The following is a 21,326-nucleotide window of genomic DNA, read 5'->3' on the forward strand; positions in this document are numbered from 1 at the left end:
ACGCAGGTCATTAGGAAATTTACGCTGGAAACACTTTCAAGTCCAAAAACAGAAGCTGGAAAAGTGCTGGGTGCTTTTTCTTCCAGCATCATTTTCAAATTATAAGCTCCTTGGTATCCAGCACTGCTGGCCCCCGGCTCCACCTAGAGGTGGTGTGGGACCACACAAAGGCGTGGACTTCACAATTGACTGGCTGGAATGTTGCTTTGGCCGCTTGACTAGGTGTGTGATTTGGGGCAAGTTGCTGAGCTTTTGTGAGGCTGTTTTCCCATCTGTAAAATGGGGATAAGGTAAAGTGAGAGAATGTAAATCATGTTCCTTCCTCCATTCATTTAGCTCTCCTGCCCCCCCCGCCCCCTCCCCCCACCGCTTCATTTGTTCTGGAAATTGTATTCTTTCTCCTTACAACTTTCTCATTGCTCTTTCGTTTCTACCTTGCTGTACTTTCCCTAGCATTCTCTGTAAGAAGGTTGTGTATGGGTGGGGGGTGCATCTAGCGTGGCTGGAGAGGGGCACAGGCTCTCAGTAGTTCAGGAAAGCTCTCCAAGTGGCTCCGATGAGTACAATCCTCCCTCCTCCCTTTCCAATTCCCCTTTCCCTCCCATTCTGAACTGCAACTCCCAGGGATCCTGGGCTTTTGTTCTCTAGAGGCTTAAACTACCACCTGTTTTGCCCTGACTTATGGTTTCAAGGCTGTAGCTTGTTGTCTATAGGCTATCACAAATGGAAATGACCAAACTGAAAGATAGCAAGAGCTGTTTGTACTTTTACTTTTAACATTACCACCAAAACATCAATGGTTCTCCACTTTCCTTCTATTTTCATTTTCTTTCTGAGGAGGCCCCCTCCCCCGGTAACCACTCCCTTTTTTACTTGTTCTATCATTTAGCACTAACAGAAAGTTATCTTCTTGTATGAATTGTAATTTCTCTTACAGGCCTGTTTCCCCTACTTGATTGTGTGTTCCTGTGGCCGGTAGTATCCTCCACAGCAGAAGTCTCTCAAACTTGAATATGCATAAGAATCACCTGGGGGTCTTGTTAAAATGCAGATTCTGATTTAGCAGACTGGTGAGGGGAAGCCCGTGCTGCTGGGCCCTTGACCAATACTTGGAACTGCAAAGCCTTAAGAGGCTTAGAACAAAGGAGGTGCACCAGAAATGGTGGCCGGATGAGGCCTTGGTCTCTCCCCCTCAAGTGTCTTGGAATTTTCTTCACTACATCTTTCTCCACTTTTCCTGTGCATGATTTATGGCCAATGCCTGAAAATCATTCTTTTGTGTTCTTAGCTCTTCCCTTTTTCAGTCACCAGTCTCCTCTAGAAATGGGTGGCTTAGGGAGTACAACGTAACCTCCAGGCTCTTTCTACTGTCATCTACTTTGTAGCAAGCAAGAGTTACTTTTGAAAGATTCATCTTTACTTTGACGCTCAGCAACCTCCCTGCCTAGCCTACATCATATCAAACTAATCAGGAGGAGAGGCTTCAAGACCTTTTTCTAACCTACCTACCCTTTCCATTGCCAGTCAATTTCTCTTTTTGCAACACTTCCAACCCCCTGCCTGTTGCTGCCGTTTGACTTAGTCTCCTGAAATTCCCTGCAGGCCAATTTGCACTGGGTAGGTCTTCATTCCTTTTAAAGACATGTGTATCGCTTTTAAAGAATTCTTTTCAAATTTTTCCTACTTAATAAAGCTTTTCCTGATTTCTTCCCAGTTGTGAGTTCTTCATTTTAAGATGTATGAGCTACATGCCATTATTTACATATTTTAGTATTCTTAGGCTTTTCCATGTTTTCATTCTGCCTCAGGAAGAATTTGTGCTTGTTGTTCATGGTTGTATACCCCCCGCACCTGAAAAAGCTTGACACACAGTAGGTATTTTTTGAGGAAGTGGGATTCAAAGAAGCATGAAACAAAACAAGATTAATTTTTATTCATTTTTTAAAATGCCTTCTTATTTACTACATTTACTAGGAACTTGGGTGAATGTTAACGGTTAAGTAAAATTAAGACAATTCTAGTGACACAGTTCTGGCACAGTAAAAATATTAAAATACCAAATCACATTAGAAAGCCCAGCATATCACTACCAACATATTAACAAATGCATTGGTTGAAGGATCAAAAAATAATTTTAGAAATCCCTTGAAGAGTATTTTAAGAGCTACATCATGTGAGGCTTCGAAACACTTCCACACTTTCCACCTTCCAGCTACCATTCTACCAGAGAAATAAAATTTAGATGCAGCTAAAATTTAGTACGGGCCCAAACCCACATCCTATCTAAAACACTTATGCTTTCCTGTCATTGTTTTCTTCCCTTCGCATTCTGCCTTGGTTAGGATTGCAGTTTTCTTAACAGTTCTTTGGTGCTTTAAATTTCAAATAAGAGAAACAGGGCTTTCTCATATCACAATTTCAAGGAAAGGGTACTGTAAAGCCCATTCAGCGAGGTGTAAGAGGCCTACAAGCTGCACACCCTCAGTCTCCGATTTCATCTATGGGTTTTTGCACAGCTCTTTTTTGGATGGATGGTGCAAACCGCGCAAGTGCAGCATTAAAGCCTCTCCACCCTGAGAAACGACGCAAGAACATGCAACTTAGGCTGCCAGGTTCTCCCTAACACACAGCCAAGGGCTGGAGGCCCGGATACCCGCCCCCAAACCCTGTCCACAACAATCGTTTCCACCCTCCCCGCCTTTTACATACAGTACACACACAAATACACACACGCAGAAGAGCCAGCAGGGGCGGGCCGGGCCCGACCACTCTGCAAACCGCAGGGGGGAGCCGCCTGGGGCCGAGCTATTTTCGCCCACTTCTTTGTTCCCTCGCACCAGCGTTTCTCTCCATCTGGCTGTCACTGATGGGCAAAAGCGAACTCGGGCATCTGGCGTCTTCTGAAGTTCCGCTTCCGAGCCACACACCTCAAGCCGGTGCTGCGTTGTCCCCCCTCCCTCGGCGAGCAGTTGGTCTCGCCCCAGTGCTAGCGGGCGCCGAGCGGGAGCCGCGCGGGAGCAGCGCAGCGACGGCGGCGGCAGCGGCGGCGGCGGTTGCGATTCGGAGCCGTTGAGACGCCTCTGCGGCAGCTGGTGGCGCAGGTGGCTTGCGTGGACGCGGACAGAGGCGGCCGGCCCGCCACCGCAGCCTCAGCGCCCGCGGCCCCGGCAGGTGAGCGGGCGGCGGGGACTCGCCCCGCCCCCCCCCAGTGGCCTCGCTCCTAGCTGCACCGGGGAAGTGGCCGCGGCCCGCCCTGGAGCCCAGGGGCAGTCCTGGGGCTGCGGCCGTCGGGGAACAGGTCGGGGGAGAGGTCCTGCGTGCAGGAGAGGGGAACGTTCCCCTTTCCTTTGCCATCTTTTTCCCCCCTCTTTCCAGACCCCCTCCCTCTCGGGGCTGAAGCCCGGAGGGGGGGAAAAAAAAGCTAGAAGAAAGATGGGGCGGGAGAAAGGGGAATCGGGGGCCGAGAAGCATCTCTGTCTCAGGTGGTGGCGTCTTTTCGGTCGTCGAGCGGGGGACCTGCCGAAGCCTGGAGGGGTAGCTCCCGGGCTGCGGAGGCCGCGCACTCGCGGGGGAGGAGCGGGAGGCGGCTCTCCCCTCACTCTCCCGCCCCCACCCCTCGCGGCCCTCCCCTCCCCCTCCCCCGGGCCTCCCCGTGCGGCCCCTCCCTTCGGGTTTCAGAGCATTAACCGCCCTCCGTGCTCTCCCTCGCAGGCGCGTCGGGACGCCTGGAGGCATCTTCCCCCCACCTCCCGCCGCCCCGGGAGCCTGGGCTCCCGTCCGCCCTCCCGCATCCCCTTGCTGTGCGCACCGCCGCGCCTCCTCCCCGGGCCTCAGACCCCCGGCCTCGACCCCGAAACATGACTCGCGATTTCAAACCTGGAGACCTCATCTTCGCCAAGATGAAAGGTTACCCTCATTGGCCAGCTCGAGTAAGTGATTTTTTAGCCTTCGCATCTGTGCGGGGCTACCTTCCTCAGGGGCCTACTTCCTACCCTTCCTCTTAATTTTCTTCTCGTGTCCTTTCTCCCCCTCGCTTTCCTTTGGGCTCATTTGCAACCTTTCGTTTTAGCTTTTTGCCCGGGAATCGCCCCCTGGAATTGCAAAAATCCAGGTGTTTCTACTTAAGCTTTTCCCTATGGTTTGTTTTTGACAGACTTTGGCAGGTTTTCTTAATAGGAAATACTTAAACGTGATGACTGTTAATGTTCCATTGTAGGTGAAAATAATCAAGTGTGGATTTTTTCTACGTTTACAGATTAATGAAACATGGAGGTTTTTAAAATTTTGAGTCAAATGGAGAGAATGAGTGGAGTTTATGCAGCCTCTTAGATGTCAGATGTGATTAAATTGGATTCACCGGGTTTTAAAAATGTTTTGTAGTCGATGAGGCCTCTGGATTTGCTTGTTTAATACCGAGATGGAGGGCTGGATATTCTTGAAAATTTTACAATAAGATGTAAATTTATTTTCAAATTTTTATTTGTGAAGTTTGCCTCATGACCTTGAAAAAGTTGTTTTCCCTCTTTGTTTCCCACAGGCAAAAGAGCGATATACTCAGATTCCTAGGTTCTCATCTAGTGGTACAGAGAGGTAATTAAGTAAGGCCTAGGGTTTTTTGGTGACACTTAAGAATTGAGACTGTTTGATATCTAAGCGCCATTTTTGGAAAAAGAGGTCTTTTTTGTTAGCTGATGGACAGTAGGACTCGGGTTGTAAGACCGTGATAGAACTAAGAGAGTGTCGAGATCCATTAGAATGCCTAAGATCCTTTTTAGATATAAACTTGATATTCTAAAGTTGTAATATCCACTAACTCGCTCTTCTTTGAGGAGTGTATTTCCTAAAGACATTTAAATCCTGTGGTTTTAATTATGTCAGCTGGGAGAAAACATACCCATTGGTTGTAGAGAATCCTGTAGTGTGTTTGCTGACTGCTGTCCAAGTGTAAAATGTTCACTGTTTTCTTGATTTTTTTTTTTTTTTTTTCCCCATCCAGTTCTTGTTTACAGGTTCCCTTCCTAAACCTGGGAAGATTTTCCCCCCTAGTCTTTCAAGTCTACTTTTTCATTGAATCTTACCTTGAAATTCTTACCTATATATTTGATGCTCTAATGGATTTCCTTTGTGATAAGATTTTAACTCTTAATGTGCATGCTTTGACTTCCAATTGAGGGCACTAGGCATACATTGAATTTCTTCATGTCCCCCACAGTCCTTAGTATGTAATCGTGTTCTTATAAAACACTGTTAAATGTTTGAATAGAGCAGAGGGAAACTGGGAAGGCTTAAGGCCCCTCCAAGGTACTTTCTTTTCGTAGCTTTTATATCCTAATATATTTTGAGGTGTTATAAAAATCTGAGATTATAAGATATATCTGTATTCACATTTCGATCCTACAGTGCAGTTAAAAGCCAGCTGAAAATGTTTAAAAAGTTACCTACTTTGATTGAATTGGTGCTGCTAAAAGCAAAATAAAGTAGCCTTCAGAGGGCGAGAGTATTTTCCTTCTTTGTGTAATACATTCTGTGTTCAACAAGTTCATTTGGATTGGAATGGAAAAATTTTGTCTCTTTTCTCCTTTGTTTCTTAGAAGCAGCTTAATTTGGTTTGATATTGTCTGTGTCCAAAATTTATATTCATTTTTCTGTCTTCTCCAACCTTAAATTATGTCTTTAGAGAGATTAGAGTATATACTTAAGGTCTCATCCGTGACGGTGACACTTGTTCCTATTTTGATCTTAATATTTCCTATCTCCATATTCAAAACTTCCGTACTTTTTAAGTTTTTTGCATGTTCTTGTAATCCTGTGTCAGTAATAATTGTTTTTGCTGTCAACTTAAAAAAGTTGCCTAACAATGTAGGTATGACACATTTAAAACTGTTTGCCAGCAGAAAGAACATATGAATTGGGTTAACAGAAAATATCCCTTATTGTAAGGGCTCTCAGGATTTTCATAATTCTTGGAGCCTTCTCAAAAAGTTGAAATGACTAGTACAGTGATGGTATAGATGAGGAAATTAAAGTCTAAGAGTGTTAGGTGACAGAGTCTGTTGATTGCTGAAACCTCAGACTGCCAGTCCAATCACTCTCAGGGGCTTTTTTCAACATGGTAGTGCATACAGAGCAGAGTAAGTCCTCAGGTGGTCTGTTCTTTTCTTAACAAAGCTAACTGATTTTTTTAAATGTCTTTCCACTTATGAACGTTATGACAAAAATGTTATGAAGTCTAAGTAATGACAAAATAGAAAGCTTAAATTTTGGCTTGATAGTACTGCCTGATGGCTTTACCTCTGAGGTCTGCTTTCCCTTGATTGATAAGAGAAAGTAACAAGTATTACTGCTGTGTTAGACAAACAGCACTTTAATACTTTTTTCCTTAGTTAAAAAAGACTGAAAGAGAAATGAAAAAGGAACAGAACTTCCTGTGAATCAGCCGTGTAGGTGTAAGATCTTTCCAGAATATATATTTCAAACTTTTCGAAAGACTGGTTGGAACTTTCATTAATGTCTGCTTTTACATTATTCCAATATTTGCATAGCCTTCTTGCAGAAACATCATTTAGGGTTTTTGAACAGGTTCAGACTCCTTTATCTGAAATGCTTAGGGTCAGATAGGTTTTAAAATTCAGAATTTTAGGATTCTAGAAAGGTAATAATGGTACATATGGCATATGTTTTGCTCCCAGTAGGGTCTTCCAGAATGACACATTGTAATCTAATGGAGTATCTTTGCAGGGAAGCATCAGTAGAAACAGTAGGTGCATAAAAGAAATGAAACTGCCTCCGTGTCAGTCTGGGTTTTTCTACCAAATGAGTTCTGAAAATTATTTTGTGTTTTCGAGCTTTTTGGGTTTCAGAACTGGGATGGGGATTGTGACCTGTAGAACTGGTCTACTTTTATCAGATCCTTTTTGAATGGCTTGTTCTCACTTTATTCTGGTGTGTTGAGGTGTGTATGATTTAAAAGATTTTAATTTTTCTGATCTTTCTTTTAGGTAGATGAAGTTCCTGATGGAGCTGTAAAACCACCCACAAACAAACTACCCATTTTCTTTTTTGGAACTCATGAGACGTAAGTCCTGTTAGCTCTAAAGGCAAATCAGAGTTAATTTAGTAGGGTCATTGAGCGTAAAAGGAAAAACAAGTAGAGATTACTTAAAAGAGAAAGTAGTAGAGTAATAATAGGAAACGTTAAAATCATCTTTGAACTTTGGAAAAAAATTCCCTTTTAAGCTTTATTTTTAGGGCAGAAAAATTAGTGCTGCAGGTTTAACTGGTATTGGAATAGATATTTCCATGATAAAAGGGGGAGATGTGTATGGATCTTTTCAGCAGCCAGAAGGTTGATAGACAACAGTATGTAAGGAAAGTTTTAACAGAGCATTTGGTATTGATATTTAGTACAGTAAATGCTTTTCATAAGGACAGCCTGACACCCTATTTAAGCTTTGTGATCCTGGCCACGTAAATGGTTTATAATGGGAAAAGCAGGAAGAAAGCTGGGAAGTTCTCAGTGTCTATTTATGTGGTCCTGAGCGCCACTGTGACTGCTCTGCTGCCTCTGGTGGATCCATGGCCAGAGGGTAGAGCAAATTAAGTTTTCAGAAATTGCAACTGAATATTCTTGAACTGTTACTTTAGGTGCACAAGACTACTGCAGGGTCTGTTTTGTTAATTTTGCTGATTTTGCTCTTGAAGTCTAACATTTGCAGTAATTTTGGGAAAGTAGGCTTGTTTACCTTGGACCCGGAGAAACATACTTGTTGATTCTGATTAGGACCATACATTCCTAACAGTGTCTGCAGTGGCAACATTTGATTTAATGTTGCTTAGCCACCATATGAACTTTCACATAATTTCTTTTTAAAGCTTTACGGAGGTGAAATTTATGCCCCGAAGTTTCACTTGTTTAAAGTATATAATTCAGTGGATTTTAATACATTCCTTTTCATTCCCATTAGCAGTTATTCTCCATTCCCTCCTTCTGAGAATTAGACAACTACTAATTTACTGTTTGTAGATTTGCCAGTTCTGGATATTTCACATCAACGGTATCCTACAATGCCACATAATTTTATTTTAAATACAGCTTTGAGTCAAGAATTGGGTTGGCCTTCAGAATTATTTTGAGTTGGGTTTAGGGTGTATCCCATATCTAAAAACTTAGTTTTGTAAGAAATGATGAATTTCTGATTCAGTAGGGTAATCTATCATTTAAAAAGCTTCTATAAATTTAATAGGAAAATGTATCTTTTGATGAAAAATTTGTGTGCTGCATGTTGGAGTGGCCATTTCCTAAGCGTGGTGCTAGGTTAGGCGGCACCAGTGTCACATGGGGATTTTAGCACACAGTTCTTGGACCCCACCTCGTAATTACTGAACCAGAAGCTGGGGTGTGGGACCCAGCAAACTGCTTTAACAAGCCTTCCAGATGATTCTGATGCATGTGAAGTTTGGAAACACTAGTAATGCGAGTAGGCATTCCTTAGGATTTTCCAGTTTTATAAGTTTAGAATTCTTTAAATGTGATTTTTTTTTTCCTGAAATGGGACAGATTTTATATACTTCTATGTCCTTATAGCTTCGTAGAACACAGTTTCTTTTATGTTCAGTTTAGAGGAATGACTGTACCTTCCTCCCCAGCATTTAAAAATGAAGATATTTATGTTGTAAATATTGGTAAATTTTAAAACAAACAATATCAACCAAACTTTGACTAAACATTGGTTAATAACAAAATAGTGGTATTGAGCGATTAATGAAGACTGAATCATTAATCAAGAAGTTAGAATACACTGAAGGATTTAGAGGAGGGGCACCTGGTTGGCTCAGTCTGTTAAGCGTCTGACTTCAGCCCAGGTCATGATCTCTCTCACCGTTCTCTTGAGTTCAAGCCTTGCATCGGGCTCTGTGCTGACAGCTCAGAGCCTGGAGCCTGCTTCACATTCTGTGTCTCCCTCTCTCTGCCCCTCTCCAGATGGCACTTTGTCTTTCCCTCCCTCCTTCTGCCTCCCTCTCCCTCTCTCTCTCAAAAATAAATATTAAAAAAGGCTCAGGTCATGATTTCACATTTTGTGGTTTCGAGCCCCCCATGTCAGGCTCTGTGCTGACAGCTCAGAGCCTGGAGCCTGCTTCGGATTCTGTGTCTCCCTCTTTCTCTGCCCCTCCCCCACTTGTACTCTGTCTCTACCTCTCAAAAAATATTAAAAAACAAAAATCAAGACGCACTGTAATGTTTTGTGCCTTCATGTTCTCATAAGTATACCCTTTATCTTTGAAAAGACAGCATTGTTAGATCTCTTTTGGTCTAGTGACTTTTTTTTTTGTATTTAAGGTTAATTTTTAGAAACTAGGTTTCTGATGATTTGCCTTGCCCCACCCCCACATCGGAGTGTGGTTATTTGAGCTTTTCAGTATGGATTTTGCATAAATGAGAGTTTATTCTAACAGCCTGTAGTTAGGGATTTGGGAAAGGAAGAACACAGGAGAAGAAATGGCCATTTGGAGAACTACTTCTTCATAACTGATTTATAGATAAGATTAAAAAAATTTTTTTTAATGTTTTATTTATTTCTGAGAGAGAGAGAGGCAGCATGAGCAGGGGAGGGTCAGAGAGAGAGGGAGACACAGAATCTGAAACAGGCTCCAGGCTCTGAGCTACCTATCAGCACAGAGCCCGACGGGGCTCGAACCCATGAACCGTGAGATCATGACCTGAGCCAAAGTCGTACGCTCAACCGACTGAACCACTCAAGCACCCCTGTAGATAAGATTTTTTAAAAGATATTTTAAAAGATTTAAACGATATTTAGTGATGAATTTAGTGCAGAATCCTTTTGTAGCTTCATTCATTTTTGTTCTGACCTAGAAACATTTTCTTAGCATTTTATGACATTCACAGTAAATTCATCCAGCAATCAAGTTTTGAATATTAGACAACAATAAGCCCTTATGTATACCAACTGTGGCCATCTGCTAGGTATCTTAAAACATATTCAAGACAGATTCTTAGTAAATGAGACTGACACGGACCCAGTGCTTTTGCTGGAGCCCAGTCTTGGTGTTATCTTTGATGAGGTAGTCTGGTCGTTCCGCTTCCCCTCCACATGTAGCCAGCTAGCAACTCGTGGTCTTTTCCTTTAAGGCACATGCTGATCTCTCCATTCTTGTCTATCCCCTCTACAGCTTAGTAATCCATAGTGTCCTAATGCTATCTTGATCTGTTTGTACTCTTCATGTCCAAGTCCAATGTTGTCATTTCCCTGTTCAAAAATCACCAGTGGCTTCCTTACTAACATTACCAACAAACAGAACTCCAAGTGCTATCTTTAAGTGCTATTCATAAGAACTTCTATGAATTAGCCTGTATTTACCTCTCCAGCCTCCTCACGATTTTCCACTGTTAACATAAATCTTTCTCTTGTCTCAGATCCTTGCTTATTTTTTCTTTATTGGGAAGCACCTTCAGATTTTCATTCACTTATATCTTAACTCAAATCCTCTTTTTTAAGTTTATATTATTCCTTGCTATGATGATTGAAAATTTTTTTTTTCTTTTTTCCTTCACCTACAAGTGAGGAGTTTGGGGAGCAGGGACTATCTTGTTTATCATCATTTAAGTGCTGGTGCATAGTAGCTGTTAAATATTTGTTGATATTGAAAGTGTACCCTTTAGATAAAATCATTTGTTGATTATGAATTCACTGTCCATTAACCAACATTTATATAGTGCTTAAGACAACTAGATCAGAAGGCTGTCTGAATTCTGACTGCCATTTACCTTCTACATGACCTTGGGCAGGTTACCTAGCCTTGTGTCTTTTTGTTCGTTATTTGTAAAATGGGCATAATATATTTTACCTCAGTATTTTGGGTTCCAAACGAGATATTACATGAAAAGTGCTTAGAACAGCTCTTTGCATGTGTTAAACAAATGTCAGCTATTAAAGATAATGTTGCATATTATTTTTTGAAGATGCGTTAAATTGTTTGAAATGCAGTTTGAGGTTTGCTGACTGATCGCTATTGCTTACAGAAGAAACACACTTACAGGTCTATCTCTAAAGTCTAGAAAATTTAAGTGAAGATGGTATTTTTGTTGAGTGTGTCTCCTTACTGATCTTAATACAAAGAGATTGGATGCTCAATTCTAGGAACTTGAAAAAATACCTATCACAGGCTGTTCCAGAACGTGCCAGATACGTAGTTTCAGGAGTGAAGGTGAATGGGGAGGGGACTAGTTAGTGTTGTGTATAACCTGTCCACTGGAAAGGAGTAAAGGAATACAGTCGGGGCGCCTGGGTGGCTCAGTCGGTTAAGCATCCGACTTTGACTCAGGTCATGATCTCGCGGTCTGTGGGTTCGAGCCCCGCATCGGGCTCTGTGCTGGCAGCCTGGAGCCTGCTTCAGATTCTGTGTCTCCCTCTCTCTCTGCCCCTCCCCACTCATGCTCGCTCTCTGTCTCTCAAAAATAAACACTTAAAAAAAAAAAAAAAAAAGGAATGCAGTCCTAGGTTAGGATTGTATGTTCTTCTGTGCTTGTTCTCATATACAACCTCTGTAGTCTTGCTGTAACTGTGTGTGTCAGTATGGGACTTGCATAGATTCTTACAAGCCTTGTACCAAGAAAGAGGAGAGGAACTGTTTATTCATCTCTAGACCAGCAGGTTCATGGCACATAATAAATATATATTCAGTTGTCTCTTGAGTCATTTGCTATTATAAAGAAGGCATGCTGTTATAAAACTAGTTATAAAACAGTATATGTCATGTTTTGTGATTTAATAATGAGAAATGAAGCAGCAACTGAGAGCAGGTGTTTTAAGAGATAAGACTTTCTATTACTCGGCAACAATTAAATGAGTTTTGAGTTTTGTATTTTCAGTTCTGATTAGCTTTTCCATTTTTTATGTGCAACTTCTGGTTTGCTTTAAAGGTAGAGAGCTCCAGATGTGTGATGATTGGGCTTTGATAACCTATAATCAACAAAATGTGTTGATCCACTGTTACTGGTAAGGCTTCCAGTTAACAGTAGTTACGTTTGGGGGAGTCAAAGTTACTTGAGGATTTCTGGCTGATTGTATGGGGGGTCAGCACCCCAAAACCCCCCATGTTCTTCAAGGGCAGCTGTTAATGATTTCCTATTTTTAGGACATTTTACATTAGCATTGATTCTTAATGGGCTATGACTTTGGTATTTAAAGTCCAGAGTTCACGTATATAGGGGTATGGTGTCTGTATTTTAGTAGATGTTTCAAAGTCTGTATTATAGTAGATAAAGGAAACTCTGGAACGCTGTTAAGGAATACTATACAAAGTTGAGGCTTTACTGTTTAATAGCTAGATGACCTTACTTGAATGAGTTAATCCTCTGACCCTCAATTTTCTAATCTTTAAAATGAAGATTTTGGCGATGCCTGTGTTTCCTTTCATCCCTGGAATTTGGTGGGTAACTTTGAATTAATGTATATCTTTTCATTGGTAAAACGAAAACACACACACACACACACACCCCACCTAGAGTTTTCTAAAAAGGAATCAACTCATTTTTACTCCAATTTTTAGAAATGACCCTAAAACGTGTTAATGTTTTGATGTATTTTCTTTGAGATTTGTAAGTCATATTAATTTTTAAATTTTTTATCTTTTTTTGTATGTCATTTTAAAGTGGAAAGCTTTGAAGAATGAATCAGAGCCATAGCCACATCCAGTTATGCCCTCGGGGACTAGCGATGTCTGTCTAAAAACTAATCTGGGGGCACCTGGATGACTCAGTCAGTTAAGCGTCTGACTCTGGCTTAGGTCATGAGCTCGCAGTCCATGAATTTGAACCCCACATCTGGCTGTATGCTTACAGCTCAAAGCCTGGGCCCTGCCTCAAGGTCTGTCCCCTCTCTTTCTGCCCCTCCCTTGCTTGTCCTCTCTCTCAAAAATAAACATAAAAAAATAAAATAAAAATTTATCTGGACCCTCTTCATCAAACCTGTGGGATCGCATCCCCACAGAGAAAGAAGTGCGTGCTTCTGTGCGTGTGTGTGGTGCTTCTGCTTTTATTTATTTTTTTTAAATTAAACTAGCAGACCTATAATAATGTATACCTTTTGATTTGATACATTTATATATTGCAATATGATAACCACTATGATTTGATACATTTCTGTATTGCAGTATGATTACCACTATAGCAGTAGCTAAAACCTCCAGCATGTTCCATGATTATCATTCCTTATCTATGATGAGAATGTCAGAGGATTCTTTTTTCTGCCTCCATGGTTTTTTAAGTCTCGTTAATAAGAGTTTCCTTAGTCTTGAGTATATTCGATGACCCAGCAGTATTTCTGAGGATATATTACGAAGATAGATGCAAAGATTGAGAAATATTATATTTATTGTGGCTGTGTTATTTTATAGTAGAAAATTTGTTGCAGAAAATAGTCCAACAATAGACAAGTCAATTTTGAGATAGCCATTCAGTGAAATAGTAGGTAGCTGTTAGTAATTATTGCCATGAAGAAATGTTCAATTTAATTTGGAAAAGTATGGAAGACTATGTAGCATATATATCAAAATTAATATCTATATGTATATATACAGCTAAAAAGCAGGCTGAACCAGTGACTGTTGGTAGTTGGTAAAATTTGGATCATTTTTGTTTGGTAGGATGTGGTATTCACTGAAGAATATTTTAACAGCTTTATTGAGATATAATTCCTATCTCTTCATCCACTGAAAGTGTACAATGCAACACATCTTAGTATATCCAGAGAGAAGTGCAGCCATTAGCACAATTTTAAGACATTTTTACATGCCATAAAGAAACCTTGTACTCATTAGCAGATACTTCCATTTCTCCCCAATTCTACCTGTTTTCCCGTAGGCAGTCCCTAACCTATTTGCCTGTTCTGAGCATTTCATATAAATGGAACCGAACAGCATGTTCGGTTTAATCCTTTCAGGAATTGGCCAGACCATTGTCAAGTCAGCCATGCATCATTTAAACATTCCTACCAGCAATATATGAGGATTTTAATTTCTCCATATCTTTGCCAAAATGTGTTATCTTTTGTATTCAACCTATCCTAGTGGGTGTGAAGATAGTATCTTGTGGTTTTGATTTACGTTTTACTGATGACTAATGATTTGAGCATCTTTTCATGTGTAAATATTCTAAGCTTCTGTGCATAACATAAATTATTCAGATTTATGAAGTTTTTCTAATTTAGACAGGCATAGTTAACTTAAATTTGGTATATTGGTTACAGATGCAAATTGAAGTGTGACTTATATAGTTGACTGTTGGACCGACCACATGGGGGTTAGAGGCACTGACCATGCCATTGAAAACCTACAAATAACTGACTCCCCAAAAACTTGACTGCTAATAGTCTTATCAGTAATTTAGTCAGTTATCAAGTATTTTGTATGTTATGTGTACTATATGCTATTCCTAGGATAAAGTAAGCTAGAGAAAAGAAAACGTAGTTTAAATTTTAAGAAAAAAATACATTTAACAATGCAGTAAAAAAAAAAAAAAAAAAAACCAAAAAAACCAAAACCCCTCCCTATCATAAGTGTGCCTGCACAGTTCAAGCCCGTTTTGTTCAAGGGTCAACTGTAATGTGAACATCATGAATAGTAAAATAATAGAAAGTAGAGCTTGGAATCTGAGTCTCAAGGAGGATCAGGGGAGAATATTTTAAAAACCTATTCAGCAAAAGTAAGTATAACAGTTACCCAAGGATAATCAAAAAGTGTGTGCAAACAAGGTGGTATGAATAAGACCCAAGTATAAATTATTACATTATATGTAGGTAGAATTCTCTTAGGACTTTTAGATTGGATTAGTAAATAATCTAGCTGTGTCTTATTTTGTGAGAAAAGGCTCAAACAAGACATGACCAAATAACCATACAATGTCACAGAGAGCAAGAATGGTAGTATATATGCTATCTAATAAAAAAAAAGAATGTTAAAGTCAGCATGCGGAGGAGAGAAGCATACAGGCCCAATGGGCATGAATTTTGGCTGCCATGATTTAGATAACACCAGTCCCCCAGCAACATTGTTCAAATTTCACATACCCTGGAATATTAACTGTAATTGCATAAACTACAAAATTTGCTATCTTTTCAGTCCACAAGTGTAAATGTAATATCAGATGCATAACACATCACTTTTTTCAAAGGCTCTTGGTGATTGGTCACTGTGCATCTGTTTTTCAATTCACGTAGATGGCACAATGTTTAGTGGTGGTGTTGCCTCTTTGTCTTTCAGTGATATGCTTGCCCAGATTACATTTAAAGAACCAGATAGGGAATTGGCCAACATAGCTGAAAGTGCAGGCAGCAGAGAAACAAATTAATAACAGTAGAAGTGAAATTTGAACTGAATGCAAATGGAGTTACAGAATAAATCGCTAACCTTCGAATGTAGACATGCTCCATTTGGAGAGACTGGATATGCAGCCAGAGGAACCTATTGAAGGCAAGCTTATCAACATAAATGAGGAAAGTGGTGGTAATAAAAAGGAGGAAGATGTCTCAGAGGAAATGATGCCAACAAAAAACATTAAAGATATTTCACAACATTGAAAGTGCAAAGGATAAAATGTTGGAAGCTGATCAGACTTAGAAAGGAGTATGACAGTTCGCCAAGGCATAGAAAATATGCTCACTCCATACATAAGTTCTATGATCAGAAGAAGGCAAGAACCATTCAAATTATTTTAGCTCAGTTGTTTTAACAGAAAAAAAAAACTCAGTCTCCGTGTTTTCTGATGTTTTAGAGTGTAAGTATTTTTAGTATATTTTTTCATGTCTTTTCACTGTCAGTAATAGAGTGGTTAATGTTTTGACAATTTTTAAAAGTTAATGGAACAATCATAATTTTTACCACTGCATGGTCAATTTTTTAGTCTTATGTTATCATGCAAAGTGAAGTCTGCCTGTTTTGAGAAAAGAAAAATAATCCACGTAAATTTAACTGTCACACCATCATGGTAGAATCAGTCTTCTCTTTTGAATCGCTTTTAGGTTTAGAGTCCTGTCTTAAAATACCCCATGTTTGAAGTTTTAAAACATTTTTCAATAATTTTATTGACTGTTTAATGTCCTTACCACTTTTGGAAGTTGCCTGATGCCAACTTTGAGGCATTTTGAACCATAAGGGATGATGCTGACTTTGTATATTGCTGCTTAATATCCAGCTTTTTCAATTTTCTTTCCATCTTCTGATTCTCTGATGGTATTGTGTTTTTTGTTGTCTTTGGCTTTACGGGTTGTTTTTGTAAGGTTTTAGGAGAGATAATTTGTGTTGAATTGCTTTGGTCTAACTAGAAGTATATTTGTGATGGAGATTTAATTCAAGTTATTTACTTGGAATTTGAAACATGTAGGAGGAATTGTTTTACTATTTTAACTAAATAGTTTTTCTAATTTGAGAGGATAGGTAGGAATGAATGATTCCTAATAAAAGGCTGAATTTCTGGATCAAATGAGATAATGATGATTTCATTGTGCTTTAACCAATGTGCAGCTAAAAATACATGTATTCAGTGAGTCTTCCTAAATTACAGAATTTAAATTATAAAGCTGACTTTTGTATGCACTAGTTTTATTTAAGTAGAGCTCGAAGTGTCTTTTTAATTAAAATTTATCCTAAAGCCTCTTAAAATACTCTAACTGGAGTGATAACTGTAGTCATTAGGTCCCTAATTCTTAAAAGAATTTCACCAGGTAAGTAATTTGTGACATATACTTAATAATTTATAATCTTAAGCTGTAGCACATTTTAGACAAAATGAATAGTAATCTGGTTCTCCTCTTCCTTTGGAGAATACATATACACACCAAACAGCATAACAAAAAAAATTCCTACATACTGGTGGATCTTCCTTTATAGAAGTGACAGATTCTGGAAGACTGACTGAGGGAGATACAGGGGTTTGCTCTGGAGAACATCTCCAGTGCGTGTGCGCACAGTTAATTCTCATCTTTCACGGATTCCATGTTTGTGAGTTTGCCTGCTCACTGAAAACATAGTTGTAATCCCAGTACTCATGGTGCCTTCATGTGCAAGCAAAATGGCCAAAAATTTGAGTAATTTAATGCGTACATTCCTAGCTGAGGCTGACCAAGGCAATACTTTGCCCTGTTTTCACTCTCCTACTGTAAACAAGTGTCCTTTTTGCAGTTTTGTGCTATAATTTTTGCATTATTGTGCTTTTTTGGGTTGGTCATTATGCAGCTTTCATTAGCCCCCAAGTACGGTGCTGAGGTGCTATTGAGCATTCTTAAGTGCAAGAAGACTTTCTGTGCCATGTAGAGCAAGTATGTGGTATAGAAGTTGAAGGCTGTGAGTTCATTGTTAATGAGTCACTAATACATATTAACAGGTCTTTTAACAGAAACATGTGAAAAACAAGGTTATGTGTTGATTGGTTGGTGAAAATGTGACCAGAGGCTCACAGGAACCCTGCCCTGTATTTTCCCTTGGGCAGTGGTGCATAATTCACTAATTCAGTGTTTGTGGTGACTTTGTAGAACATAACTACCACAAATAAAAGAATGACTTAAATGAATATATGAATGAACAAATGAACCAGTTATAACTTCTGATTCCTTCATTGAATAAAGTAAAATTTTTAACATATTTTATTCCAAAAGCTTATGTACATGTGTGTGTATGTAATGTACCTCATTGATAGTATTTTGAGTTGTGTCTGTACTAGACTGTACTTCGAAATTAGTATTTGGAGTGCATTTTAAATGGATTGATTAATGCAATTATATCACAGTTCTTTAAATTTTGGGGCTTTTTAAAATTATAAATTGTACATAAAATTTACCATTTTAACCATTTTTAAGTGTACACTTCAGTGGCATTAAGTACATTCACATTGTACAACTTGAATGTTTTTTTAATACAGGCCTGTGGGTCCTAGCAGCTTGTGATTGAATTTAATAAAAGTATTTGAACTTAAATCTAATGAATTATTTGTGTCTACCCTTTAAGTAAGATTTTTATTGCATTTTGGGTTAAGAATTGTCTAGAATTGCATCCTAGGGTGGCGCTATTTAATAACCTATTTTTGAAATTGCTTTGCACTCATATTTTTCTCCCTCTCCTTTTTTAGTGCTTTTTTAGGCCCAAAGGATATATTTCCTTACTCAGAAAATAAGGAAAAGTACGGCAAACCAAATAAACGAAAAGGCTTTAATGAAGGTTTATGGGAGATAGATAATAATCCGAAAGTGAAATTTTCAAGTCAACAGGTGCGTCATATTACATAAAATTTAGTTGAGTATCATTTATTCAGTCATGGGGGATAATCACTATTCTAGCTTTAGGAAAAATATTAAGAGCCTTGTAAATTTCAGGTTAAAGTATGCTTGTTTGTGCGATTGAACCTTGCTTGACCTTTAATGTCTAGCTGAACTGATGAAAATACTACCTTCATGGTTAAACAGAACACTGGGAAATAATTAAGTCCTTCTGCTTGATAGCTTATTTAATGTATCACTGAATTCAAAGCTATATGTACTATTCTCTTAAATTCAGGTAGTATAACTTGAAGAAGGTATTTTTTTTTTCTTACTCATTTTTTAAAGTTTATTTTTATTTTGGGAGTGGGGGGAGAGAGGAAGAGACAGAATCCTAAGCAGGCTCTGTGCTGTCAGCAGGGTTCGATCTCATGAACCATGAGACCATGACCTGAGCCAAAATCAAGAGTTGGACACTTAACCAAATGAGCCCCCCAGACGCCCCTTTTCTTACTCATTTTAATTCCTTAATCCATAAAATTGTATTAGACTACAAACCTCAAATGGGTTAAATTAAATATGTGATAAAAGCACTGATAGCACTGTGCAAATTATACTTAATGTTTTTGGAATCTAGAAGAGCAGCCTTAAACCTCCTTTTTATTCTGTTTTTCATGTGGCCAGAGGTTTTGTTCATTTAAATTAGACTGAGAAAGGGGCATCCGGCTGGTAGTAAACAGCATGTGACTTTTGATCTTGGGGTCATGAGTTCAAGCCCCACATTGGATGTAGCGCTTACTTTAAAAAAAATACATAATAAGGGGCACCTGGGTGGCTTAGTCGGTTAAGCGTCCAACTTTCGCTTGGGTCATGATCTCGCAGTTCGTGGGTTCGAGCCCCGCGTCGGGCTCTGTGCTGACTGCCAGCTCAGAGCCTGGATCCTGCTTCTGATTCTGTATCTCCTCCTCTCTCTGACCCTCCCCTGCTCATGCTGTCTCTCTCTCTCTCTCTCTCCTAGAAATAAATAAAACACTAAAAAAAACAACAAAAACATAATAAGACTGAGATAGTAAAATCTAAAGGATATAGTAGCAAAATTCTGTGACTTTCTACTTTTAAGTCTGTACTATTTTTAGTTCTTTGCATGTGCCATGTTTTTTTTTTTTTAAATCTCTGGAGAACTTCTCAGGTGCTATTCTCTCTGGAAGGTTTAAATCTTTTTTTTTTTTTTTTGGAAGATTTAAATCTTACAGTGGTGCTCCAAGAGTGCAGTAGATGGTTGTGAGCAAATTCATTATCACCCAGAATTTGTTAATCCTCCCGTATCACATTTGCTTTTATATTTAACGGCCATGGATTATTAGCCCCATGAACAAAGAAATTGTCCTATGGCGCCTGGTATTGTTACATGCATGTCAGGAATAGGTCTTCACTAAATATTGTTGCACAAGTGTAAGACTATGGTTTCCCATCGTTGTTGCCTCAGTTGTAGAACGGGAGTCCAAAGGCGTGAATTATTTCCTGAAACTTGACAGTTTGTAACTTCACTTGGATATGTCCTGAGATTGTCCTTTCAAGGACTTTTTCATCCTCCAGATAGCCCAGCATGGTCACTCTATCCTGTGTTCCTATGTACTGCCTTATCTCCACGTGGTTTTCACCATGTATGTTGGGGATTTGCCATCTCACAATGAAATTTTTGGTAGGTTGTGTGCATGAAACCTAGCAATGTTCTGTCCTTAACAGAAGTATGAATGATTGTACTGGTGTGATGTACTCTGTATTTCTGGCCCAAACGTGTCCCCAGTGGCACATCCCTAGGATATGGAGAAAGCAATAAACCCCAAGTATACGAAACAAAATAGAAAAGTTGGCCATCCTGATTTACAAGAATTTATAGTGCTAGAAGTAATTTGGGGATGCTTTTTTTGTTGTAACTATTATCATTTTGTGGGTTATTAGCATTGCCTTTTTTATAAAAGGCAAAAAAGTTTCGGCTTGAAAAGGAAACCATTAGAAAGGGGCACAGTTTAGACTGCAGTGCTGTCTTCCTGTAGACCAGTGCTTCCCTCACCTCCCTGTGTGTATTGTGTCATCTCTGTGGCTCATCTTTTTAGGCCCCTGGTAGATCATCTGTGTTAAGTATCTTGTCATCTGGGGGTACTTTTAAAATTTAATGGTAATTGGTTCTCACCCCTACCCTGAGCCCAGAGGAATCGCTGCCTGAATTGCGGTTCATGAATTTGAAGGGAAAAAGATGATTACTGGACTCCTATTCAGTACCTGCTGTTAAATCAGAATCACATCTCAAGTGTCTGCATTTTAAATAAACTTAATATATGATCTAGATCAAAGTCTTTAAAGACAGCTATTGTATGTCCTTGCTAAGGTTCTAAGATAAGTTTTTCTTTAGAATATGTCAGTAGTTAAATATAGTCTGTGCTATTCTAAATCAAGTTATATTCTATCTTGTTGGATATTTATTGGTTAGAACAGTAGAATGGTATTCTTTGTAATTTTACTTCCATTTCTGCCTCACCGTTTTATCCTTTACACTCGATTATAGGAATACAGCCCCTTATAAGACTTTCCTAAAGGAATAATAGAATTTAAAGCTTTTTGAAAAATTGTATGTGTTAAAAGCATTTTGTGGAACAGAAATGAGGATACTTTTATAACTTGTAAATAGGCTTTTGAGTTTTTTCATGGGTAGAATAATTTGAAATGGGGTAAAATCTTTGTGAAGTTAATAGAGCTGGTTGTTTATAGGCATCAGCTAAACAATCGAATGCATCATCTGATGTTGAAGTTGAAGAAAAAGAAACAAGTGTTTCAAAGGAAGATACTGACCATGAAGAAAAAGCCAGCAATGAGGTGTGTTTAATTTCTCTTACATTCTAAACCCATATTGTTGCAAGGAAGAAATTGTAAAATGGGTTGATCATTTCATCTCATAATAGAAAGTAATTGTTAAAGTATTGAGTAATGAGTGAGAAAGTATTTAAAACTTATTTCCTTGTGTGACTATTAAGTACTGTATTGTAAACTAATTTTTCATCTTTA

At 39.1% G+C, this 21,326-nt stretch overlaps 1 protein-coding gene across 5 annotated transcripts in view; it reads left to right on the top strand.

The window, feature by feature from the left end:
• Positions 1-3,022: 3,022 nt before the first annotated feature.
• The window catches only part of PSIP1 (PC4 and SFRS1 interacting protein 1), a 41,134-nt gene continuing 22,830 nt past the window's right edge, over positions 3,023-21,326 (top strand). For all 5 annotated transcript variants that reach the window (XM_039240920.1, XM_039240924.1, XM_039240923.1 and 2 more), the window contains exons 1-5: positions 3,023-3,171; positions 3,712-3,929; positions 6,999-7,075; positions 18,137-18,275; positions 21,033-21,137. In XM_039240920.1, coding sequence (XP_039096851.1) covers positions 3,858-3,929; positions 6,999-7,075; positions 18,137-18,275; positions 21,033-21,137 — 393 coding nt within the window. In that variant the 5' untranslated portion in view covers positions 3,023-3,171; positions 3,712-3,857. The remainder of the gene's footprint in view (positions 3,172-3,711; positions 3,930-6,998; positions 7,076-18,136; positions 18,276-21,032; positions 21,138-21,326) is intronic.

This window comes from Hyaena hyaena, unplaced genomic scaffold (assembly GCF_003009895.1).
Source record: "Hyaena hyaena isolate Hyena2069 unplaced genomic scaffold, ASM300989v1 scaffold_185, whole genome shotgun sequence".
NCBI classification, from domain to species: domain Eukaryota; kingdom Metazoa; phylum Chordata; class Mammalia; order Carnivora; family Hyaenidae; genus Hyaena; species Hyaena hyaena.